The 27,558-nt window shown below is 35.9% G+C and overlaps 2 protein-coding genes across 3 annotated transcripts; one reads left to right on the top strand and one right to left on the bottom strand.

Annotated features, from left to right (window-relative positions):
- On the top strand, window positions 1-4,268 carry LOC110415943 (vacuolar sorting-associated protein (DUF946)). 2 transcript variants are annotated; one of them, XM_021427736.2, is made up of 3 exons: window positions 1-558; window positions 2,005-3,192; window positions 3,496-4,268. In XM_021427736.2, exons 1-3 carry the CDS (start codon window positions 348-350, stop codon window positions 3,594-3,596), a joined length of 1,500 nt encoding a protein of 499 aa, XP_021283411.1. In that variant the 5' UTR covers window positions 1-347; the 3' UTR covers window positions 3,597-4,268. The 2 variants fall into 2 exon arrangements, with proteins under 2 accessions (XP_021283411.1, XP_021283409.1); XM_021427734.2 differs by having other exon boundaries at window positions 6-558; window positions 2,005-4,268.
- ATRX (P-loop containing nucleoside triphosphate hydrolases superfamily protein) lies at window positions 3,683-27,558 on the bottom strand. Its single transcript, XM_021427733.1, is given in 27 exon segments — window positions 3,683-5,111; window positions 5,375-5,634; window positions 5,710-5,788; window positions 5,878-6,081; window positions 6,407-6,633; window positions 6,772-6,833; window positions 7,699-7,822; window positions 8,838-9,138; window positions 9,225-9,280; window positions 9,361-9,510; window positions 10,028-10,169; window positions 10,836-11,002; window positions 11,209-11,328; window positions 11,718-11,927; window positions 12,009-12,099; window positions 12,384-12,673; window positions 12,816-12,859; window positions 12,862-13,381; window positions 14,946-15,029; window positions 15,541-15,654; window positions 15,820-16,066; window positions 20,118-20,308; window positions 20,920-21,012; window positions 21,093-21,188; window positions 21,576-21,638; window positions 21,800-21,968; window positions 27,444-27,558. Coding segments are annotated over 26 exon segments (4,449 nt in total). The 5' UTR covers window positions 21,920-21,968; window positions 27,444-27,558; the 3' UTR covers window positions 3,683-4,717.

Raw genomic sequence — 27,558 nt, 5'->3', positions numbered from 1 at the left:
GTTTCCTAGAATGAATGGTTGAAGCAAACCAAGATATCCCAATATGTAAAGTAAACCCCCCACCACCTCCCATGCCAAAGCTAATATCAAAACATACATAACCCTACATACATACATTCATCATCGTCATCATCATCATCATCATCAAAACTAGAACTTCTCTCCTCTCTTGAAAACACGAGTTGAACTCTTTTTCCAATCATTTTTGTCCTCCAAGAAAGGCCTGTCTTGGTTTATTGCTTAAAGAGCGAGAGAGAGAGAGAGAGAGAAAGAGAGGGGGATTGTTATAAACTCTCTCTTCTTCCTTCCCTCTTCTCTGTTTCTCTTGGAGTTGTTGTTCCTTATGTATGAAAAGAAAGTTGAAGAGGGTCGAGGAGGGTGATCTTATTGAAGATAATTTGTGGGGTTTTGGTGGGTTTTTGAGATTGTTAAAGCTTTGCATGGTTAAGATGTTGGGGTGTGAATGTTTTCGTTGGTGCAGAGGAGGAGGTGAAGAGTTACCTTTGCCTCGGCCTCAGCCTTTCTCTTTGCCTTCACCAATTCCAGAATGGCCTCCAGGTATTCTTTGCTTTTCTATGGAAACCAAAAGAAACAAAACAATAAATCTTTAATTCCTTTTTTGTGGGTTAATTTCCTTGCTTTTATCTTTTTCTTTTCTTCCTTTGAAAATATTTTGATCATTTGAGATATGGGTTTTTTCCCTTTTCCCTCCTTTTTCTTGGTTCCTCTTTTAATTAGTTACAATGGAATATGAAAATTTTTTAGCTATTTATTTGGATAATTACAGGCAGTTTAAAAGGGGGAAAAAAAAAGAATTTCAGTTATCTAAAATATGGAAAAAGAAAAGAATTTTATAATATATTTATCCCAGAGTATACATCATATTATAGATAAATATAAAAATGTAAACGGAACTACCAGACTATGCTACCTCATATGCCTCTGGGCTTTGGGTTTCTCTCTCTTACATTGCATAAATGTATTTTATTGAGGGGTTCCCAATATCTGCTTTGGATTGTTAAAATTAATGGGCCATTCATGCATTGGGACTTTGGAAAGATTTTTTCCCCCTTAAACCTTCTTTAATCTTTTGATCAATTTTAATGTCTTGAAATTTTTTTACTCTCCCTTTTTTTTCCTTTGTTAAGGAATTTATTTAATTCCATTTTCTTCTATTATTATGATACCCCAATATTAATTTTTAATTAATATTAATTAAAAGAGAAGCCATATGAATATTTTTGGTGATTTTCGATTTATATTTTCACTCCCAATATTGCTGCCACTATTTTTTTATCCTTTTTTTTCTTTTTAAAAAGGGTTATTTCTTGTTTCTAGAGAGCTTGAAATTTAATAGGTCAAGTCCACAATAGGGTTGTTGTTGTTATTATATGTTATATTTTGGTGAATTATTAAAGCAATATCTTAAGCAACTTGTACATGAAGTTGGTCAACATTTTTATTGTCAAAAACATTCTAGACAGCTTGAAAGTTGGAAGTTTGCACAGGATTTGGGAGTTCAAAATTTTGAAAGCTATAAGTTTGTTATGCTTGACAGAATTCTCTTTTCTGAAAGAGATTAGTATATAATTCTACCTTTAATATATATTTATGTATTGAATTTTTTGGTTGTTAATCTGTCTAAGCTTGCAGGTGTAGGTGTCCTTTTCCCTTTGCTTTAAAGAAAGTAAAAGCTTGATGCTTGCTTTAGACAGGAGTTTCCTGAAAATATTGTTGGTGAACTGGTTTTTTATTACAATTAAAATCACCTTATTTCCCCTTAAAAAGGGTAATACTTGCTAGGCTAAGCTTGGTTGTTTAGCTGCCAATTTGTTGATAATTGATAGCTAAAAACAAGCAAAGTAATATTCCTATAAATTTTCTGTTCAAGCACTTTATAAGCTTACCTACTTCATTTACTCATTTTATGGTAGTTCTGCTTTCAAACATCATGACTCTGTATGTAGACTCACTTTTGATAATGATTTACTACCATTTTCTCAGGTCAAGGATTTGCTACTGGAAAAATAAACCTAGGAGAATTAGAAGTGGTTGAAATTATTAAGTTTGAGAGTGTTTGGAGCTGCAATTTGTTGCGTGGTAAATCAAAAGGTGTCACATTTTATAAACCTGTGGGAATTCCTGATGGATTTTTCTGTCTCGGTCATTACTGTCAGCCAAATGACCAGCCACTGAGAGGGTATGTTCTTGTGGCTCGCGAAAGGGTAGCTTCCAGTCCAGAAGTTTATTGTGACTATGACTCAGATTCAGACCTTCCAGCACTCACAAAGCCTGTTAACTATTCGTTGGTTTGGAGCACGGATGCACATGGTAATGGTTGTGGTTTCTTCTGGCTGCCAAACCCTCCAGTGGGTTATAAAGCCATGGGAATTTTGGTTACCGAGACGCCAGAGGAGCCTAATGTGGAAGAAGTTAGATGTGTTCGAGAAGACCTTACGGAGACTTGTGAAATTAGTGATACCATACTTGCCACTGCTTCAAACCCATTTCAGGTTTGGAACACGAGACCATGCAGAAGAGGAATGTTTTGCAAAGGTGTTTCTGTTGGGACATTCTTCTGCACCACCTACTTTGTTTCTGACGAAGAAGAGTTAGAGATCGCATGCTTGAAGAATCTAGATCCCACACTACACGCAATGCCAAATCTAAACCAGATTAACGCACTCATCAAGCACTATGGTGCAACAGTTTTCTTTCATCCTGATGAAGATTGTATGCCGTCATCAGTTCAATGGTTTTTCAAAAATGGGGCACTTCTATATGAATATGGTAACCCTAAAGGTGAACCTATTGATTGTTGGGGTTCTAACTTGCCCAGTGGAGGGACAAATGATGGTGCATTTTGGATAGATTTGCCTGCAGATGATTATGGAAGAAATTATGTAAAGAAAGGAAATTTGGAGAGTGCAGAGCTCTATGTTCATGTAAAACCAGCGTTAGGAGGAACATTTACTGACATTGTGATGTGGATATTTTGCCCCTTCAATGGACCAGCCAACCTTAAGATTGGGTTAATGAGTATACAAATGAACAAAATTGGGCAACATGTGAGTGACTGGGAACACTTCACTCTCCGGATAAGTAACTTCACTGGAGAACTGTGGCAAGGATACTTCTCACAGCATAGCGGTGGCGAGTGGGTTGACGCTTTCAACTTGGAATTTATTGAAGGTAATAAGCCAATTGTTTACTCATCCAGACACGGGCATGCTAGTTTTCCACATCCCGGGACTTACCTGCAAGGGTCAGTTAAACTTGGAATAGGAATTAGGAATGATGCTGCCCAAAGCAAATACTATGTGGATTCAAGCACTAGGTATCAGATTATTGCAGCTGAGTATCTTGGGGATGGAGTAGTTACAGAACCATGTTGGTTGGATTACATGAGAGAGTGGGGTCCTACCATAGTATATGATTCAAGATCTGAACTAGATAAGATAATTAATCTGCTGCCATTGTTTGTTCGATTTTCAGTGGAGAACATCTTTGACTTGTTTCCGACAGAGCTTTATGGCGAGGAAGGGCCAACTGGACCAAAGGAGAAGGATAACTGGGTAGGAGATGAAAGATGGTAGCTGAAGTTTCAGCATATATACCTTAGCACGACCTTCCCTGCTTTCGAGTGTACAGTCATACTGGCATGGTTTTGGTGTCTTCATGGACCTGCAAGAGCCGGATTAACCAGATTGCTTTACTGTGTAAAGTTGGCAGAAACGGTGATTGTATTTCTTCTCGTGCTCCTGTCATAAATTGGTTTGGGGACAGCACCATTCACATTCATGTGTCAATTCCAGAGGTTCTATGCGTCTATGCAGCATGCTTCTCTTACTACATACAAATTTCACCGAGGTGCATAGAAAGTAGCTTCTGATGCAACCGGAGCTCTCGCATCACGATGATAAAGAAGTCATAAGTCACATAAAAATTCTGCATTTGCCATTCATTCTAGTGATTCTTAAATATGGTGTTATGCTTATAGCTTCTGTGATAGTGCTTGTGCTTGTAAGTGACTTGCAGATATGCCATGGAAATCTATTAACTTGATGTGCAAATTTGACTTTGAAAAAAGGGCAAAAAGAAAAGCTAAAGCTCTCAAGAAATCTGTCAAATCTGTTGTGTTTGGTCAGTTCTTGTGATTGTCCCCGTTGTTTTGCATGTCTTATTCACCAATAGAAGGTATGTATAAGATGGCTGTGCTGTATATTTACCTTTTAATATTATATATATAGAGTCACAATCTGTTATAAGCTCTAAAATCGCACATATTGATACCATGTACAGTATAACCCTTAAGGATGGACCATAACTCAAGCAGGGCAGAGCTTTATTTGCTGCAGAAGCAGACAAATTTTCATGACTCATTGCATTAAATTGGACCGTAAAATTCAGATTTACAAAGGGCAAATTCCTGCCAGTTCCAATTTACATTGCCTCCCACCTGTCTCCCTTTTGAAATTTAAGATAGCTAACCCTTATCTAGTTCTACAAAACAGAACTAGCAAACCATCCCAAACCCCCAAAGCAATAGAAACAAAAAGATCCCTATGTGAATGGGCAACAATAAAGGGGCCCACAAAAGAATGTGTTGTGTTCAAAAGGAGCTTGAACTGACATCATATCAGCAGGCATTTACAATCACAGCAAATTACCATTTGATAGACCATATATGAACAAAATATTTTCACCACTCTCCTAGTTACCTTGCTGTCTTGCCGTCCCTGTTTAAGTCCTCCCAGCTTATCTCCTGGCCACACTCCCCGCATACAGTGCTACAACCCATTTTTGTGCCCTGGCTTCTAAGAGTGAGCAGGTGCGCAAGATTGGTGCATTTCCGTTGCACAATCCGACTCCTGAAAATACCCCTGGGTTGCGTAAGGTGAATGGTTTCTGGCTCTGGTTTAGGAGGGGACACATTTGAAACAGCAGGCTTGCGCTCTGCTGCCGATTCATCAACGGATACTCGCTGCACTTCCTCCCATTCTATGGTTTTCCGATAGACTTCCCAAGCCATATCTTGCTCCTCCTTCGAGAGCTTTTCATCTTCATTCTCTTGCAATAGGGTCTCATGTTCATGGTAATTAGCAATCCACCTAAAAACATCAATATTAAATAAGTTACTCGGATTATAGAAAGGGACTCATGTCAAACTTATTTGATTATAACAAAAGGAATTTACTTTTATGTCGGATTACATAGCACTCAAACAGCAGAATCAGATAAAGAAGCATACTTTTATTTATTTTTTCTAAAGAAAGGGAAAACCAACATGAAAACCTAAAGAATAGAGTATACTTGTTCCTTACTAATGAAAGCTGAAACCAAGAGAAACAAATGAAAAGAGACTTGAGAATACCTTGGATGATGCTTGCCATGTAAACTTTCCATTAACTTATCAGAGGAACAGCTTCCATGAGAGAGAGGCATCTTCTGCTTCAGTGACTTTCCAACTTCACAAGTCATATTTTGGTTTCCATTCTCTTCACTAAGTTCCATCAAAGTATCAAAGTTCTCATCGTCACCAAATTCAAACAGATGTAACATCTCTTCCTTTGAGATAGTCCTATGTACTTGTTGTCTATCTACCACCCTTGCTGCAAGCCCTTCTTTCGTCACCTATTTGTACCATTTTTCTAGTCAAAATGTTATTCAAGAAACAAACACCAATAAAGGACAAAAAGTTTCCCTTACTTGACGCTTATAGATCTTTTCTTCCATAGTCCCATGTGCCATCAATCGATAAGCAAACACCGGCTTTGTCTGGCCATACCTATAATAATAGAAAACATAGTATGCAATTAAAATATGTGAAAATCTAAATTGACTTGTAAGTAACAGAAATAAATGAGTTAAACCCACCTCCAAGCCCGATATATAGCTTGAAGATCATATGTAGGGTTCCAAGAACCGTCAACAATAATTACACGGTTTGCAGCATAGAGATTAATCCCAAGAGATCCAGCTCTGGTAGAGATCAAAGTACACTTGACTCTTTTATTCATCGGCGCATTAAACTTCTCAACCAACTTTTGCCTTTCAGAACTTTCTGTCCTTCCATCCAGCCTGTATGGCACATTGCAAAGAAAAGAGAGCTTGAGACATCTTTATTTTCAGAAGTTCTAATGGCATCTATACTTAAATGAACTTAGAATGCAATGGGCTACATATTAAACATAAACCAGCTTCTCAGCAAAATCAGGTACGCTTTTGGAGAAGTTTACAAAAGATTCAGAAATGCTTATGCACTAACTATTTTATGAAAAAGCAGTCATATTCAAACACACATTGGCCACAAACAAGTGGATTAACAGAAAGCTACAGTGTCAAAAGGGGATGGCATTAAACAAATTTATCAAATTCTAAACAATTTCCACTGATATACACGTACCTATACCAGTCCTTCCCCTTTTTCCAGCACTTCCCATTTTTTCTGCGTCTAGGTAATCTTGAAAGATATAGTTCTATCAGATCTAAAGTTGGAATGCTCTGACTAAAAACCAGTGCCTTGTCACCCACATCTGAACACATAGTTATGATGTCAAGCAGCAAAACCATTTTGCCACTGTAATCAAGCTCTTTATAATTATTTTCATGAAGAAGATCTTTCCACCAACCCTAGTAAGGAGAAATATTCTAAGATCAGCAAGATAAGAAAGTAAAATTAATATAGACAAAAATGCTATTGTCTAATTAAGTTCCACCCAAGGCACATATAAACAACAGAGAAACCCAAATAGATATTCAATTGCATACCTTTTGAATAAACCCATAATCACTTTTCTCAAGCAGAGAATCATTCAAATTCTTTGTTTTCTCTGTAACACATAATGCAAAACCATTTAAACACAGAGTTAAACACATAAAAACCTAAAAATTGACTCAAGAAAGTTATGCAATGATTCTATAAACTATCAACATGTCTCAATGACTTGAAATGGAAGAAGAAACTGCAAAATTTTAATGCTCATTAATTACAAATTAGTCAAAGTTTGTCTTCATAAATATACTGCCTAATTTACTGACATGATCAGGAAGCATTCCTGGCCTGGCTAGTGATGTTTTCTTTCTTTTTCTTTTTCTTGAAAAAATCAAAAGAGGCAGCAAGCAACAAGTCATTCATCCTATCTTTTCAAACATGAAGCAGAAATCAAACAAGTAAAGCAGTAAGACCAAAGCAGAACAGACCTGAAAACCCACCAGCTCGCCCACTATGGCTAATACTAGATCTGCAATTTCACACCCTAAGAAGGCACAGAGTATGTCAAGACAAAATAATGGTCCGATCTTCCCCCTCCTCCTCCCTCTTTTCATGTGGGGAAAAGAACTGATACTTAAATCAACCCTCATGTAACAGTCATCCTATCAGTAGACTTGAGATTTACTCCAAATTTATAGAATTAATAATGAGCTATATTATTCCATCCCAACTTCAAAAGATATCTTTAAAGCAAGTACTAGAATTTCAATACAAAACTAGTACCCTCCATATTCCATAGATCATGAGAACAAGCAAGCATACAAGTCTAAGAACAAGAAACATCAGTTCACGGCATTCAGAAAAAAAACCAACCTAGTCTAGTGGAGCCATATTTAAAGCCAACATATTCAGCATGCACATATGACATGTCAACACACCAAAAACGCCAAGGACAGGAAACAACAAAGAAAAACAGGGAATACCTCCAACAGTCACATTATAATCTATATTTTCATCACTAGAGCTGTCATCTGCTTCAGCAGCATCTTCACGACTAATATAGCCTTTATCTTCTTTGAATTGCAAGATCCCAGGATGGTTCCATATCTACTCAGGAAAAGAAATAGTTCCGTCAAAACAACATGGATTCAAAATAATTTTTTTGTTACAGAAAAACAGTAGAGATAAATAGAAGGACAAAATTCACATAAATCTTTCTACGATTACAACACAGATTCGAGAATATTTTATTTCAAGTTAAAAAGATTAAAAACATCTTGGAACATAGCATTTAGGAAAGTATCTAGGTTTATTCATGATTCTCATTTCTAAAGCTGCAAATATCTATTACTCGAGAATTTGCTGAAACCAATCACTTCCAGATAATGCATCTCTTTTCCTTCACTTCTTCAAATGATGCCCTACCAATGTCACCTAAGGAATAATGCAATAAAATATTTGAAAAAAAAAAAGAATGGAAGAAATCCACATCACTCAAACTAGGATGCATATAAAATACCCAAAAAACTGGAGCATATTATTTTCTAAACAAGTTGAAGTGCATCTCCATTTAAATTAAGAAAGAAAGGTTTGTCCAGCTCTTTATAATATCATGGATCTACTTTGGCAATTCAGTAAATCTCAGGTGCATGCATCTTGTAATTTATCAAGGCATTTCATAAAATTTTTTATAGAATATTAGCTTTCATCACATTAGGCTTGAAGATCCTTGAACAAAGGAGATGAGGGTATGGCTTATAATTACACCCATTAATGCTCAAGGATGTTGCATGCGAAGAATCTTGGACAACTCTTTGTGAGAATAGCAGGACAAGGTGGAACCTCAGTGGTTTGAGCTAAGTTTGAAGCTTTCCATACATCTCCACATATACGGCTTGGTTAACTGATGTGGCTCAATGTTTTTTTCATTTATTCATAAATAGACAAACAAACCAAACCAAAATTTTGGCAATGCAGATCCCTAGTCATCAGGGAGTTGTTTCCATCCATAATTTAAGGCTCATTCACTTAACACCTGCAGAGGTTGTATGGCCATGCATGCATGCATCCATGTGATAAAGCAGCTTTATAAACTTAAAGAACAAGTTGTATAAGATTATACCTGAGCCAAGGCCTGATACCCAGCGAAGAAACTTTTCCTAATTTTTTCATTAGAAGAGCTGTCGTTTGTAAAACCATGAACATCAAGGAATCTCTTGTAAAGCTTCCGCTGGAGTGGAGACAGCTTTACAGCAATAACAAAGACAGTTTTAGGAGGCAAGTCTTTTTTCACCACACTCATATCCATTCTCTGAACAAATCCTTTTAATTGTTCATAAAGGATATGAGACCTTTGATTCATTATTTTCACATCTTCATGTGTTGAATTTGTGTGCTGACCATTTTCTATTGGATTCTGGAAGCTGCATATACAGAAACCCAAGATTACATCAAACCGACAAAAAAAGAGAAGGGAACAACGAAGATAATAAAAGTGTCAGAGCCTTGCCGGTTCCGAAATTCATGGCTGCTGCCAAGAAAACCTTCTCGTACGAAATCAACCATCTGTTCCAAAGGAAACCTGATAAGAACTGTATAGTAACTAGGCAAAGAAAATATATAATTTGCTAAAAACAATAGCTCACACAGTAGTACTCCATGAGATTGTTCTGAAGTGGTGATCCAGTTAATGCAATTCTCCTCTGGCAATTCACTTGTTTCAAGGCCTGGGTTGTATCAGCCTTGGTGTTCTTAATAGTATGGGCTTCATCACAAACTAGTATATCAGGTCCATCCTAGAGTTGGAAATAAAGTTCAATTCAAAGGCAGCAAAACCATAAAAATAGATGTGACAAAATGAAGGTTTGTCCAGAAGTGATGCAAAATAAAGATAAACATATATCAAATCATCAATTATTGACCTATGCTACAATCAAATCACCTCAAACCTTACAATGACCATGTCCATTTTTTAATTAAAAACAAAGTCAGTGCTTCAATAACCACACAGGAAAAGCAATGCAGTTCACTTCAAAATTAATGAAAAATTGGTTTTTTCCATTACTAAGTATCAATGCATACGCAAATATAAACTACCTTATTTGCAAGAATGCTCATGGTACATGGTTTCAATAGAATGCAACCTAGTGATTAATTAGAATCAATCCAGTTTGCTATAAAGTAGCAATTTCTAAACCAATCAGTTATTGTTAAGCATTTATTTAACTCACTATTCCCCATAAGTCAAATTTACGGTACGAAATATAGTCATTAAAAATTCCATGCCCTGTTGCTGAAGATAAGGGCAATCACCTGCAAGGCAAGACATATTTCTCTAGCCATGTGGCGATCCTTCACATGCTTTCCGAGAGACAAGTTCCGAAAAGCAGTATAGCCAATCAAAAAAACTCCACCTTTAGCTTTCCACCTGGCAAACAATTCCGCTCGTCTCTCCCTGACAAAAAGTAATGATTACAACAGGCATTTCAGACAATTGATAATTAACTTTTCTTTTTCCTTTCACCTAAATACTAGCAATTTCCACAAAATAGAAGAGAATAGGAAAGGGGAGTCATAAAAGTCAATTGGCCCCTTAATACGCAGCACAAGATGATTTCAAAATTTTCCTTTTTCACTCAGACTTGATCGCACAAATTTACAATCATTTATAAGATAATGCATATTACCCCCATGCTTATACTTCCCATAACAGCTCATACCCTTCCAAGAGTTTTATCTAGTATCCATTCCTCACGAACATGCAAAACCTTCCTCCTTACCCTATTTTGAAGCTGATAAGCCTAATCTTGTTCTGCATAGTTGCCTCCTGTAGTGACACATGTTTTAATGAACTTGGCTTCTACCACTCCAAAAAAGGCAAGACCTATTTTATGCTAACAAGTTTCAGTTTTTCAAGAACACCTGTTTCACTGGTCAACAGTACTCTAGCCAAAGAAGAAAAAATCTTTCTTTTACACTGACACTTATGGAGGCAGAAAATTTGGGCATGCCACGATTTATGCACATAATAACACCCATCAATAAGTTTATAACTATAGCAAAACATGGCAAAATTGGATACACTTTTAATTAGATATTTTCCAAAAAAAAATAACTTAACCTTGGCACATCTTCTAACATGAAGACACGGAGAGGCTTTACTTCTGAAGGTCTCCACTTCATGAACTCCTGCCGCCAGTTATGCAGCACATTTACTGGAGTGACGATGAGTGCAGTTTTTAATCCAAGATCAACACTTCTCATTGCAGTGTAAAGAAAAGCAATAACCTGCAAGTACAACTAGACATGTCAGGCGAGCTGTAAAAACCCAAAGACTTGGACTGCAAGGAACACAAAGAGATCATTAGCAATGAAAGCAATACAAGGTCAGAACTATGACATCAGAACACACACTTACAGGCATGCCTGTATAGACACACCAAAAGAAAAGAAGAGGCAGAATGAGGGAGATAGAGATATATGAAGAAGAATACCTGAAAAGTTTTACCAAGGCCCATTGTGTGAGCTAGAATACAACCAAGACCTCTATCCCCAGACCTCACTTTTGTGATTGACTGTATAATATTTTCCCACAAAAATCGGATCCCTGCTATCTGCGGTAACAAATCAACCAAAAGACATTCATCAAAGTTTGAGCTTACAAGCGTCAGCATCAATAAAGACATTCAACCAAATTCCAAGACCCAATCCTGAGTCCTGATATTTTCTATAAGAATGCTCACAAAATCCAGATTACTGTGTCAGAAGCAAACTTGATTTCTCATAGAAAGCTTGATCATAGCATTAAAAGAAAGAAAAAAAGAATAAGAAGAAGTAACTGCAACTGGAAGACAATTTTCAGCATACTAGGATATTACAAATCAAGCATATTAAATTAAATTCAATGATATAATACTGAAAGCAAATGATGAATAATCCAGGTAAACAACAACGACCAACTGCAAGTTGATATCAATAACTACTGAAATTATCAAAGAGAAACCTGATGGACTTTCAATTTGGCTGATATACTCTGAGGAATCCTTACAGCTTCTTCACCATCCTCCCTCCTAACATTCACTATATAACCGGTAATGGCATCACCAAGTACCTCTACACTAGCTTCATCTGATAAGTTCCTATTGCAGCTTGGAGAGTTTATCATGTTATATTTGGCAGAAAACTGCATTGACTTTAAGCGCTCTTGACGTTCCTACAATATTTTGGAGCACAATGCAAAATTCAATACCAGAAACCAGTTCAATTGAAAAAGAAGCAACTCAAAATAAGATACCTTCTCTATTGCAATTTTCCTCTTTGTCTCTTCTCCCAATTCTGCATCATCAAGAATCCTTCGAATTTTCTTTTTTCGCTTTCTCTTAGAGCTATCATAGAAACAAATTGGATATCAACTCAGAGAAACAAGCCTTCACATATTTGGCACTGTTAAATACTAATTGTCCTACAAGTAACACTCATTAAAGAGCATTCTTGACTCCAATTAGATGCATCACAAGACAATTAATACAAACTGGGTGAAGGCAAGCTTATATAAACTCTTTAAATCATATAAGAGGAATAAAGGGAAAGATGTAAAATAAAAAAAAAAAAAAAGAAGAAGAGACTGCAGATTGTCTAAAATTTTCAGACCTCAGAGGAAAATCATTACCTGATGGCAGTATTAATGTCAGCATCTGAATTTTCTGACTCGCTATCAGAGCTAGAAACCATTGTGTCTCGATATCCCATGGCTCTTTCTAATTCTGATGTTAATTTTTGCAGAAGACTTGGCAAGCAGAAACAACATTGCCAATCAGAGGCCTGGGCCTCAAGCAAACATTCTTCACCAATATTCCTCCTTATACACTTGGTACAAAATAATGTTTTGCATGACTTGCAACTTATTAAGTCATTGCCTTGTCCACACCATCCACAATAACCCTCCGAGCAGTCAGCATCCTGCCACAATGGAAAAAGTCCTAATTAATTTTAACAGAAGCACCTATTGTAACAAATTATGTAGAGGGGTGGGTAATGATAGTATTTAATCATTTTTCACCAAAATATTGTGGAAAATGCAATTAATTTGCACAATCAGTACCTTCATATGCATCTTCTCTTCCAGCAAGCATTTGCAATCCATCAAATAATTACTCTAAGAAGGGGATGTTGCTGCACTTCAGTAGCCAGTTTATGACAAGCAGTGCAACTAAACTTCTCAGTCAGACGCTCTGAAGAATTAGATTCAACCCCAACAGCATCATCACTTTTTTCTAGCAAAGTAAACCGATCCTCCAATTTGGAGGAAAGCAATTCATCCTTCATTGTAGTATCAGCTTCATTATCACTAGCTATGATTAAAGTTCGAGCCTTCTTATTGTCACCATTACCCTCCTTATCTTCATTTGAACGCTTGGACCCTCTGGGTTTACCAGAATCAGACATGTCTGACTCAACATGCCCTAAGGACATGCCATCAGGAACAGACCATGTCCTGTCCAACTTACAAGATTCAAAACTTTCAGGCACATCAGTCTTCAAATTCTGACAAGTTACCCCATTCTCACTATTAGGCACACCCTCCCTATCTTCTCGATTTTCCTTGTTTGAAATTGAGTTAGAATCATCTTCTAAAGGCTTGGATCGATCAAAGTTGCTTTCCATCACCTGAACCAAAGAGCAAAATTCTCTGAGGGAGACCAGGTTTTAGTAATATAAAAAGAGGAAGAATGTTAGGTCCTTGCATGCATAGGCATATCTTATTAGTTTCATCAAAGGTCCTTAAGCATCTTGCACAATAGTCTAAAACACTGTACACCATAAGGAGCATGTTACATAATGGGCCATAGATATATGCTAGCATTTTTTTTTTTTTTGGAAAGATAGATATATGTTAGCATAGAAATGAGAATAAATTGCATACACTGACAAAATTATTAAAGTCACCAAAGAAAACTGGTCAGCCTTCAACTTAAAGACTGACACATGCTCCTAACGCACATTGCACAGCCCTGTTCCTTAAATACTTGGATCTTCAAATCTATTGCAATGTCTACTTTTAACTGCCCAAGTAGCATGAAAAGAATACTAAGGTGACCCAACAATATTATTACCTAAAAAAGTATAATTTTTTTGGGCATTATATTAAATTCTAATGAACTCAACTCAAAAAAGCATGAGTCCCATTATGAAAAGGGTTTGGGAAAAATAACAATAGTAACTACATAAACTCCAATACATTCAGTCTACTGAATCAATGGAACCCAGTTAGAATAATCTGTTGCATTCCACAGAATTTCAAATTCAAAAAGAAATCATAAGATTGGGGAAAACTGCTAAACATCTAATAACAAGGATTCAACTGTGTCCTTCGACATATCATAGGGTTGCCATTTGATCAACTAGCTTAGGTGCTAAATTATATTTAGAAGCTTTCTTGCTTTGTATAATTGGATTTTACTGTTAAGCAGTTTCCCAGAGAGAGGGTACTTTTTAGATAGTCTCCTGTTCAAGAGCCCTAGTGTTTGGAATATAAGGACTAGTCAAAAAGTCTCTGGCAAGTGCTTGTACATTCTTCATATTCTAATACATTTCTAACAATGAAACTAAGAGTTTGGTTTTCTTCAGAAATAACTATTCACAGCACATAGGAGCTCCCCTTAACCTAATTTCTTCCTCCCTAATGCAATCAAGTCTTCTGCTTGTGCTATCAAACTTCTAAACCTTCCACAAATTTTCCCACCACTTCTTGGCAATTGATATTCTCACAATAAATCCATCTTTTCCTGCTGCCAGGAAACAGTAGCACTATAATTTCTTTCAAGCCACTAATTTTTCCTTCAAGAATAATTAGATCAACCCCCAATTGGCCTCTAAATCCTTCCGACCATCCTGTGAACATCAAAACCTGAAATTTCTTGAGCCCAAACCCACAAAAAGTCACATGGTTTATCAGCTCTGTCCTATATTCGGGCAACTCAATTCCCTGAACAAACTTATTTGATGCTACAACAATAAGCTCTATATTCTTTGCTCTCACACTTGTAAAGTAACCATATGAAAGGAAACTTAAATTTTCATCAATTTTCAGCCTTATTACATGAGAGTTTCATTATTTTCAAGTCCATGAAAATATGGACCAGACATACAAAAAATATCTAAAGTAATATTCTTCAACTGATCTAGGGCAAATGCAAACAAAAAAAGAATAAAACGTAATTAAACAGAGAACCTGTTTAGATCTCCTTTGATGTCTCCTCCGCTTCAAATGCAAATGAAACTTTCGGTCAATATTTGCATCATCTTCCTCTTTCACCTGTCAATAACCTAGATGTTAATGCGTGAATGTATGAGCTGTAGGAATTAAAAAATTATCCAAACAGGTACTTACAAGCAAAATAACCAATAATTATTATAGAAGACAACAAATTATTAAATATCACAATACAGAATGCTCATGTATCTTAATAAATTCTATCAGTAGTCACTACACAAGAGAATAATATCCGAGATATATCCCACACGACCAGATAATCAACCGGGGAGAAAGAGATTCAAGAAAAAAGTAACATTTAGAAACTAGACAAAAAATCCCTGGAAACATTGATCCAACTCAAGGTGATCCGTGCAGAGAGCTGCTATTTACATTAGGCCCAGGTGCTAGGTGCTAAAATATCACTTACCTATTGAAGAGAGGAATTAGTTGGTAAAATTAATTAAAAAACATTGAATATCAATAGATAGTTGTAGTAAGAAACTAATCACACATTTCCCCATGTCAAAATTCTGGAAATGAAGAATAATTATATCAAACAACACTGACTAACCTTCCTAAAATTTTTCCTTTGCTCGTCAGAAAGAATCAGATCTCTTTCATTTTCTATGGCATCTGCAACCAGTGGATTAGCTGTACTCCCATCAATATCTTCAATCTCCTCCACCTGGCCGAAAAAATTTGCAGAAACTTTATCCAAAGAACAACTGAATCCATGCAGACTAGGTTCCAGCAAGTTTCATAAAAATATAAAGGATAAGAATTTAGATGCTAGATTAAAGCTTCAAATACATAGATATTAACAAATTAAGTCAAAACCATATTTTATCACCTCATTGACTCCAGGAAATTTAAGTCCCATTAATGCAGCTTGCTGCGGCGTGCTGGCCAAGTAAACAGAAGCCCAATTCTTGCTGCCAAAACAGTTGCCATCCTCAGTTAAACCATCAGAACATATTTTCATGAATGAGCTCCAGTCCATGTCTGAGTTTTCTGTTACTGCCTCCTGGCTAGCATCACTGGAAAGCTTCTTTTGAAGAAATCCACTAGCACCCTCCTCCAATAATCTACCATGTTTCCTGAATCAAAAATATAGATCCATAAAAATCAACTTTAAGCCTTACAGAGTAGAACTAGGGTACCCCATCTACTGAAAAAAACCGGATGCAGTGGATGAACTTTCACAACACAAATACTTTGTTTTAGTCCTAGAATTAAACATGTCATGGAAAGTACACAATCTGAGACCTAGGACGCTGTGTTTGGGTAAATGCCTTAAGGTAGAGCAGTAGTGCTGGCCTTTGCACCTCTAGCACCCAAAACTAACCATAAACTACATCGGCAACGTTGCACGCTAGGTGGCTCATTTTTTTTTTACCCCAGCCAAACATAATGTGTTTCATTAAAGACCTTCTCATGGCAGCAAAGTTGCGGGTGGCTGACTAACTAGAACTAACAGATTTTTCTCCCCCGGTTTTTGCAATAATTCAACAATCAAGAAGAACACAACATATAAATTAAGGATCAAATATAACAATGTGATGCAGGAGCATCTAGAATTCCATTTTATTTAGTATTTTAGTTGGTTTAGGATTTTATTTTCGTTATTTTATTTATTTTGGGATTCTTTTCTTATTTTTATTAGGATTTTAGTAAATTAAGTTTTTATTTATTAGGAGTAGGATTCTAAACTTTCTATTTGATTAGAACTTATCCTACCTAGTATAAATAGATGATCCTAGATAGAGGACTTATTATTATTATTATTTTATTTATTCTGAATTTTTATTCAAGAGGTTTCTTTAAAACCCAATTATCTTTCTATTGTTCTAAACATAATCAACCCTATTCAAGTCCTACTTGTTGAGTTTTAATTGCCCTAAACCTTTTGGCTACATCAAGTGGTTGAGTTCTAATTGCCCTAAACCTTCCGGCTACATCAAGTGGTATCAAAGCAAACGATCCTACCATCTTACAAGGATTTTTAGCTTAGAGATTATGGTTGGCCAAGGTCAAGGTCAAGTTGCATGCAACCAGCCTCAACAAACTAAGTTGTTTGAGATGCGGAGAATGATTGATGACTTGACCCAGTGCAGCATCAGGATCCACTAGGACCTCGAATGGAGATGACTTGAGGATGACGATGAATTGAGATTGAGAAACCCTTTCCTGAAGATGGACCCGCAAATCAAGAGGCAAGAGTTGAATTGGAGGGTTGGTTACAACACGCCCTTGATTTAAATGGTGGAGGAATCAAGATTGAAGAAGCTGAATTTCATGGGAAGTTTCATGGGAAGGATTATTTGGATTAGGAAGCCAATTTGGAAAATTACTGTGAATGGAAACCCATGGCAGAAAATCGAAAATGTGTTATTTGTAAAGCTGAAATTGAAAGGTACGCACTTCAATGGTGGAAGAGAGTTGAAGAGCAACATGCACGACAAGGGAAACTTAAAGTCAACACTTGGAGCACATGAAAAGTAAGTTACGAAAGCAATTTTTACCAGCTGATTATACTGTGGAATTATATGAAAAATTTCATTGCTTGAAGCAAAATAACATGATCGTTGAGGGGTATACATCGGAATTCAATAACCTATCAATTCGGGTGATGAACAAATTACTTTTTTTTATCAAGCTGGTTTGAATCATTCTATTAGAGACAAGATGGGAGCACTTTGTTTATACAACATTGAAGATGCTCATCAATATGCTTTAGCAGCAGAAAAATGAGTTTTATGCTATGGTGCTAGAAAGCCCTTATATGGCACCAATTGGCAAAGCAATTCTCAAGCAAGACAAGGTTATCAAACATCCCAACCAAATTATCGAGGGGCTACCACAACCAATAAAACTAATAATGGTGCAACCAATGTTGAAAAGAACGATAAAGGAAAGAGTATAATATCTTATGGTGGACAAAACAGTTCTAGTTCTTCTACAAATAAAAGATGCAGCATTTCCAAGATTCGATATTTTACTTGTGGGAAGAAGGGACACACTTCTTTTGCTTACCCACAACGAAGAGGGAACTTAGCGGAATTAGGGGAAGAGTTAAAACTAGTTTATGATGAATATGATAAGGAGATAAAGGAAATCAATGTTTATCTTCAACAAGGTGAGTCCTTGGGAGTACGAAGAATGATGACGACAACTATCAATGAAAAAGCGGAATATTGGAGGAGATGAAGTATTTTTCGTACACCTGTTATTTGTGAAGATAAAGTGTGTGATCTTGTCATTGATGGAGGAAGCACGAAAAATATTATTTGAAAAGAAGCAATAGACAAATTGAAGCTTCCTACAAGCAAGCATCCTCCTCCTTACAAGATTAGGTGGCTAAAAAATGGACACAAGGTACTAGTAACTACTCAATGTTTGGTGAAATTCACTATGGGAGGTAACTTGAATGATAAGGCTTTTATGTGATGTTGGTCATATTCTTACAAGTAGACCTTGGTTGTATGATCATGATATGGATCCTTCTACAAGGACATTACAAGGACAACAAGAGGTATACTTTATATCCTCTTAAAGAAGAAGCTAAGAAATCAGCAACTTCAAGCCCTACAAACAGAAAAATCAGCAAAATCACTAGGCATTTATCCGTTGAAAATTTTGAAGTTGAAAGTAGTGAGATGGGAATTATGTACGCTTTGGTAACTAAGTTTTCGAAGAGGGATCAAATGGGTAAAATGCCTCAATATCCAACAGAAATTCAGCAGCTATTGAAGGAATTTAGAGAGTTGATTAATGAGGATTTGCCAAAAAGTCTATCACCTCTAAAGAGCATCCAACATGCAATTGATTTGGTACCAGAAGCATCATTACCAAACCTGCCAACATATAGACTGCCACCTACGCAGCGAGCTGAGGTATGAAGAAAAGTTGAGAAGTTGTTGGAGAAAGGTCTAGTGTGTGAAAATAAAAGTCCTTGTACTTGCCCAGCTTTGTTAGCCCCTTAGAAAGATGGTTCATGGAGGATATGTGTGGACAGCCATGCCATAAACAAGATTACAGTCAAGTATCGTTTTCCTATTCCTCGATTGGATGAGATGCTTGATCAACTAGTTGGTTCCAAGGTGCTTTCCAAGATCAATTTAAAGAGCTGATATCATCAAATTAGAATGAATGGAGATGAATGGAAACAGCCTTCAAAACACCTGATGGATTATTCAAATGGTTGGTGATCTTATTTGCTGATCACTTTCGAAAGATTATGAAGAGGTAAAAGCTGCCTCAAAAGCCAGCAATTCAGCATAATCTTTTGCTGCCAATCAACAACGTTGTAAGCAGGAATTTGAGGAAGGTTATCAAGTACTTGTGCACTTGAGGCAAGAAAGATTTCCTAAGGGTACTTATCACAAGCTCAAGTCTAGAAAATTTGAACCTTGTAAGGTGTTAAAGAAAATCAGTTCAAATGCGTACTTAAATGGACTGGCAACTGAGTCAGAAATAAGTCCTATTTTCAATGTTTTGGACTTGTATCCTTCTGATGAATTTGATGGGACTGCATCTACCATAGACACTCAAGTTCAGCAACTTCCAGTTGCTAACGCTGAAGTTATTGAAGAAGTGCTAGATGTGAAAGAGGTTCAATCTAAATGAGGGACCCCGTATAGACGATTTTGGGTGAAATGGCTTGGTAAACCTGCTAATGAAAGCACTTGGGTTGCTAAAGTGGAATTAAAACAAGTGGATCTAGACATCTACGACGAGCATGTCAAGGCCTACTCGTCAGAGCCAAGTTTTTTTCTGACCAAAGGGGAATGATGCAAGCAGATTCTAATCTTTTTATTTGATTAGGACTTATCCTAGCTAGTATAAATAGGTGATCCTGGATAGAGGACTTATTATTATTCTTTTGTTTATTCTGAATTTTTATTCAAAAAGTTTCTTTAAAAGCCAATTATCTTTCTATTGTTCCAAACACAATCAACCCTATTCAAGCCCTAATTGTTGAGTTCTAATTGCCCTAAAGCTTCCAGCTACATCATAATGTCACAAACAGATAATGTTTATCTAGATTATATGTACATTTTAGCAGTGCTCTCTCAAAGGTGCTTGCCAAATTCAACTGGCATATTACCACTCACTGAATAAATCAGAATCCACAAGGCAGAATCATACCTCCTTACAGGCCTCTGGGTTTGAAGATGCTTCTCAGCATCAGCTACAGACTCAGCAATTTCACTAGTCACCTGAGATCCTACCCAGTGCGCTCTTCTTTTCCAAGCTTCAGTAGAGCAACCATTGGGAACTTGACTCTCAATCCACTTATAAAGGCTGGGTAATTCAATACCAGCCCCATCAAGTTGTTCCTGTTCAAAAAAGCGATGTCAGGTATGAACAAACGCGATTTCTAGACAGAAAAAACAGAGCATAAGAAACTGCAATTGACACTCAACCAGTAACAGGTCAGGAACTAGAAACTTCGATAGAACAATCATATAACTACAAAAGCTAAAAAAAATTGAATAATGATATACCACAATGCAAGTAATCAAGAAGAAAACGTAGAAAGAAAGAAATAGGTGCAAAGAGAATATTGCAGCCAAGCAAACTCAAGGCTTCTTAGGATAACATTTTCATCCTTTTTTAGGGCAGCCAGAAAGCAGGAAAGAGAAGGGGTTCAACAATTTATTTTTCATTTCAAACAGAGGAAAAGAAAGTCAACATTGATCTCTAGGTTGCATCTAAAGTAGAAAAGGTGAGCTGAGACATCATATACCAGTTTAATTTTCATCTCCCAAAAAAGTAAAAGAAAGTCAAGGCTGGTCCATAAGGTACAATTTAAAGAAGAAAATGTGAGCTGACATTCAAATGTTGTCTTGCTACAGAAAATTAATTTTATAAATAAAATACTTATACACACAAAAATATATGTATTAAGAATCAACGCTTTTTATCAAGACAGAAGAAAGAAGCAGACCAACAATTGCGCACTCTCAGTCTCAAGCTCATCTAGCACACCTTCCCATTGCTCTATAAAAGTAGCCATTTCATCTGCAACAGCTGTATCCAACTATGAACAAAGTAAAAAGCATCAGAGATGGTAAAGGGCAACAAAATATTGATGAGAGGGAAACAAGATAGTAAACTAACATCATCCCCCTGAAGAGTTTGTGCCAGCTCTCCTCTCACTTCACTCTCCACTTTAGCAAGAGACTCCTTTTCAAGTGTTTCTTGAGCCTCTGCAGCCTGAAATGAGTATGAGAAAACATTCCAACATAATAAAGAGAAGGATAAATATGACCAACATCATGTGATTTGTTTTTTCCCAATTAGCACCCCGTGATTAAATTCTGTTCTCATAGGGAATTACCCTAAATTTCATCCAGTAAAATTACCAAAATATCCTCAATTCTAAAGTTATACTTTTGTTCACACATAAGGGTACTTTCATAATTTTTCTAGGTAAAATTCACAACGTAACCCCCAATGGGAACAGAACTTATCTACAGGATGTTAATTGACAAAAAAAAAACATTAGATGCTATGTGGGAAAAGTTGAAACCACAATGGGTATAGGTGGAGTTTACCCAAAAGAAAAAGAAAACATCAAAGTTTACTGAAGAAACATGATACCTTGCTCTCAACCTCCAAAAACTCAGAAATCAACTCCTCTATTTCCTGCTCAGTCAAAGACTCCTGCAGAAATAAACAGAAAATGGAAGGTGTAAAAAAGTGCATAAAAGTTTCAAGCATAGAAACACAGAGAAGAAACTAAAATAAGCAACAGTAAGGATGATGGTGAAGGTCTTACAATCTATCAAAAAGATAACACTAATCATAATGAAAAATTAACTTGCCTCAAAACGCAATCCATCATCTTGTCCAGATGTTGACGGTTCATCACCATCTGAATCAAGTATAAAAGAATCACTAGAGGCACTCTCAACATCTTCAACTTCCTTGTGTTTTTCCTCCATCTTTTATTCAAGCTGCATCAAGAAAGACAATAACCTTCCAAAGCAAAACCTAAGAAGATGACAATTAAACATATCAGCAAATGAAGCAACCTAAAGATGCATTGTTTCTCAGAATGACAAAAAGGAGCAGAGAAAGCAAGAATTCATGATTAGATGATAGGAACAAAAGGAAAAATACCAGTATATATGTAATAAGTTACAGACATCATTCTCATTTCCAAATTACCCAAGTCTTAACACAAACTTCCTCTCAACTTTACCATTACCCTAAGCCAGTTGCATGAGGGCCATCACATATAATAGGATAATATTTATCACATTAGCAACAAGAATAATAGAGATCACCCATAAATGAGTCAAAATCAAATACAACCAGCTAAGTTAAAAACAGCTAGTGCAATTGAGCTTTAATTCTCCATATGTAAATGGTCCTAGAAAGAGGCTTACATGATCATATAAAATATCAATTGCATATACTTTTGCACAAAAATCTGTTCACAACCATATAATACAACTCATTCCAAGCCACTTCTGTAACACATAAAAGATCTGATCTCTTACTCAGAATTTGGTTTAAACAGAAAAAAGAAAAAATGTACCTCATTTGGTGTATTCGAAAGGATAATCAAGGAGAAAATCTTTCAAATGTTCAAAGGATGGCACCATCAGTTGCACCATAACCTTTAGTTTTCTTGGAAATATCTTTGATGCTATAAAAAATACAATCAGGAAAGCAGCCTCACACGAAAGAAATGCATAGGCAAAACTTCTCACGTGTACCAAAATTACAAAAGCAGGGCTCATTATTAGTATTTTTGGTCCAATAATTGGGGTCCATTAAGCCACTGCAGCTCTAAACGTTAATTTTCAAAACCTAGCCACAAAATTACATGTAAGTGATTTCCACCTATGGCATCCATGTTAAGTTAAAAAATGCCTAAAGAAAAACACTACCTTTTGTGAGAACAAAGGTTGTCACAAGAAACCACAACTAAAACTCCTACTTTTATGTTTGGATTTTTGGAATCAATTCCTAAGATTCTAACTCAAAAATTACAACATCCAAAGAGAGGTAAGCTACACAAAATCCCTAGCATTGAATGGTGGGACATTTAAAGCATCGCCACAAGGACAAACTAATATTTATCATCCTTGACTAGTAAAATCCATCTATACTACCTAGTTCAGCACTAAGTTATAGTGGTCAAAGAGCTCAATAAAAATTGCTGGCCAACAGAATCAGATAATCAAAACTAATTCAAGTCGTCTACTTTGAATAAGCCATCATATGGGTACTATGAGGTCTGCACGAGTTAACTTTGCAAGGGCATAGGATTCCAAAAAGAAAAAGTAAATTTAAATTTATATAGCAGCTGTTTCAAGCCGAATGGAAACAAGAGAATTAAATATAGTGTGAACTGCTCTAATATAAAGATAAATTGCCTTCCAAATGATGAAGCTGCAGAAACATGCATGCACAATCAACAAACAGAACACAATTCATCGCTTTCAACTTCATCACATTGCAGAAAATAAAGCGCAAGAGTAAGTTGATTAAAACCATTGGTTCTATGAGATCTCAAATATGAGATTGAGTGAAAGGAAAAGCATGTGCACAAAGAATTCACAAGAAGACAAAGGAAAAAAAACAGATCCAAGTATCTTTATGGGAAATTGAATCAATATTTAACAAAGGGAAGAAGTGCTGTGTTCATTTTGGAATGTCATTCAGAAACTCACCGGCTAAAGACAGGACCTGGAAAGTAGGCAGTGACAGAAATTTGCAATGCAGAAGCAGTAAAAATAGAAAGGTTTTATCATAGAAAAATGTGATACCAATCACAACCAATATGAGGCAAAGCCATGTTGCAATTTTATTATGGGTTTTGTGCTTTTTTGACTTCTCACTCTCGATTAGTGTCCTTCCTAGCGACATGGGGCCAGCCACTTCAAACCAACTCCGTCTAGCCATATTAGCAAGAAATAGTACTTATCCTTTAAGAAACAAATCTATCATACAAGATACAGCAATTAATATGAATAACAAATTATTTTGAAAAATATCTTGTAATTATTTTTTTCCTTGACCAGCAGGGGGTTATAACAAATCAAGCCTTACACATGTAGCCACTTTAATGGCATTGCTTATGTATCATGTTTAATTTGAAGAATAAAAAATTCAGGCATGACGCAATAGGCTTTTGTACATACCTAATTGGAATGTACAGAATAGGTCTTAGTTATCCATATTATTAATGGCTGACTCCAATCTTAGACCCCCTTCCAGAACCAAAGCAAAAGCCTAAGAATCAGCTCTACATGCAAATGGGACTTCTGTATACCATACTATTCTTACTCAATCATTTCAGGCATTGCCATCAAACACATAAACTATGTCTTTTATCCCATCTATTGAAGTTGGGTTTCCTTCAGTGATATCAATCAATATGCCCTCTCTTCCAAATTGAGATGATATACAAAAAGAAAATAGAAAGAGCCAAATAGTTGTGAAATTGGTCAACCATTTACATTCATTGTGCTTTCCTATGACAGCAAAAGCTCAGATGCTGTTCACTAGATGATACTTCACTGTGTGATAGAGGCAGCAAAGGTTGGTGTAAGGTTAAAAGGCAATGTCTCACCTGAAAAGCTGCCGAGCTGGTTTCCAAGGGTAGTTTTGAACATAAGAAGATAAGACTTCTCTTGTGCAAAGAGACAGAACTATGAAACCAAAATTCATGTTTTAAGGGATCCTCATCAAATTCTCTACTTAACTTTATTCTCACTTTGGTGACATCAAGAGGAGTAGTGCAAACCTAAATAAAATCAATATTTGTCTTGTTGTAGCTAGCACTGTGCAAATGGTCTGTTCAACCTGAAAAGGCCAAAAACTGAACAAACTGAATTGCACCCAAAAACTGATTGAAATTTAGGGATATCCAAACAAACCGAAAATCGAACAAATTCAGCCATTTACCCCTCAAAATAAAAATTTTAATATCATTTTATAATTTATAAAATTGAAACATCGAAATTATAAATAACATCTAACATCTAACATATAAATAACATCGAACACAATATAAATAACATCTAACAACATATAAATAACATCTAACACAATATATACAAATAACATCTAACATCTAAATAAAACATATAATAAAAACCAACATAAAGAAAATAATTTAAGCAAACATTCAATAAACATTCTCGAGGAAGGAACAATATATATGATTGATTATGAGGGATAAATAATTATTATTAAAAATAATATATTTATATAATAACTCAACAATATATTATTTAAGTTTGATTCTTCAGTCAGTTCAATTGGAAAATCTAGACACCAAGAACCGACTGATCAAACCAAACTAACTGACCATTAATGACAGAATTGAACGTTAACCGAATTGACTAAACTCAATTTGGTTCGATCAGTTTGTTCAGGTCGGATCCATTTGCTCAACCCTATTGCAGCAGAAGTAAGCATTTAATGGACCAGAAACATTCTTTAATTCGATGATAATTTAATTAATTACGACTAAAGTAAATAAAAAAGCATTCTTCTACGTGTTCCACCAATTGTATTGTGCTAATTTGTCTTAGAACATTTGCCTTTGCCTTTGGTTCTTCCACTTGGAGGTTTTCCTATGAATGACAATAACAATTTTACAGAAATCAAGGGTAAATACGTTGATATTCTCAACTCAACTAACCCTTGATCACAAGCTAGTTGAGGTCAACTACGTGAATCCATTTGCTTCATTCCACTTAGTCGAGCTATACCCTCTGAAACATATAATGGGACCATTCCAAATCCCTTTTAATGACTATTCTTCCCTCCTACTTGGCTCAAACTGCCCTCGGCACCAGAGCATCCCTTGGCATGCACTGCCCCATGACCAAACCATCTAAGTCGCCCTTATCTCACCTCAGCCCTAATTGGTGCCACCTCTATCCTTTTGCAAAGAGCTGTAGTATTTATATTTTCCTGTCCTGGTTTACCAGGCATCCACCTCAACATAATCATTTCATCAACCCTCATTTTCAGCTCAATAAGATAATATTTTTACACATAGCAAAACTTTTAGCGCGCTCCATCTTTATAGCTCATCTAACAAGTATGACAAATCATTAAGGCAGTTCCTGGTAAAGAACCCTACCCAACACAAAAAATTACTAGATAAATATCTCATTTAAATGAAAAGATTCATACAATTACACATTCAACTCAATAACTTCAAAAGTAAATTTGGAAAACACTTAATTGAATATGCAATGCAGCTAGCTATCAACATACATATTGCAAATAAATAATTTGCAAAAGGTATGCTAGGTTTTTAATTCTTAATGTTACATTAACGTTGTTCACAAAACCAGACATTGAACTTAAAGCACTCCATGATATATGTAACCAAGTTAGTAAACATTCAAGTGTTAGTACTGTCATATTAGGAAGAAGTGAAACCATCTTAAGTTGATAGACAAACGCAACTCAAATCCATTATAAAACTCAAATATGAATCTACTTTTGTCATATTCCCAGAAAAGGCCACTAGAAAGGAGGGAAAAAGAAAAGCAACTGTAATATGAGGTTGGACAGTAGTTTTTGGTGAATGTATTCATGGAAATCAACAACTTCCAAAATAAAATTCTTCTTAACACAGTGTAACAAATATAACTGCATAAGTCCTAGGAACAACCATTCAAAACTGAAATCAAAACCATAACTAATTGCCTACACCCGAGCATTTGGCTCATTGGTTGGTGCATTATCCCCCTGCCTAAAGAGCAGGGTTCGAATCCCCCCTCCCCCAATTATAAAAAAAAAAAAAAGGCCATAACTAATTGCCCCTTTGGACATTAACGGCACCAATGCACACAAAACAGCTCCACAACTAAGTCTAACTTAAGCAATTTTTCAACCAAAACTATACTTTCTAATCAAAATTTCAAGTTCAAAATCAATGAAAGCACTTTGAAAACACCCATGTTTTTCAAAATTGGCTCATTACTAACTATAACATACTAATAAACCCTCTAATAATGACCGCATCAACCTCATTAATTCTTGCAAAACCTAAGTAACAGAAAATTACAAAATAAACATAGCAAAATATCAATGACTAGACAAACTCTAACACCAATGTGTGGCCGCAACTAACTAATACTCATTCATTTAGCATGTTGAACTAAGAAATTTCTTAATAAACCAAAGAAAAAGTCAAGTAACATAATTATAACACAATTTCCATCTCTGTAAGCAATAAAATAAACTCTTACAAGACTCACATTTCCAAAATTTTCTCATTTTTATCTAAAAACTCCGTTAAACCTCTAACACAACAACGCCATTAACATGCCTAATCACTTAAAACTGATAGAAATGAAAAAACTATGACTAGAAATCATCGAAAAAAGGACCATGCGATTCGAAGTTCAAGCACTATTTAACTTCGACTCGGTGCCTGAAGGGCTAGTGAATTAGAAATCGCAGATTACAGAGAACGAGTTGACTCACCATAGGACAAGAGGACGCACGGTTGAAGCGGAAATCAGACTCAGATTTCTAGAGGAGGAGGGAAACGTTTGATATTTGTGTATTTTTTTAGACGTAAAGAAAAATTAGAAAAAAC

The sequence above is a fragment of the Theobroma umbraticum genome, unplaced genomic scaffold, assembly GCF_002168275.2.
Source record: "Theobroma umbraticum cultivar Fairchild unplaced genomic scaffold, ASM216827v3 scaffold_147.0, whole genome shotgun sequence".
Lineage (NCBI taxonomy): Eukaryota > Viridiplantae > Streptophyta > Magnoliopsida > Malvales > Malvaceae > Theobroma > Theobroma umbraticum.
The sequence above is the reverse complement of the archived record's forward strand: the minus strand, read 5'-3'. Positions and strand labels throughout refer to the sequence as shown.

Bases quoted from the DNA above. Each gene is read 5' to 3' on its own strand.
- LOC110415943 (XM_021427734.2), top strand. From the start codon at position 348: ATGAAAAGAAAGTTGAAGAGGGTCGAGGAGGGTGATCTTATTGAAGAT. The intron at 559-2,004 runs GTATTCTTTGCT...CCATTTTCTCAG, and splicing joins AATTCCAGAATGGCCTCCAG to GTCAAGGATTTGCTACTGGA.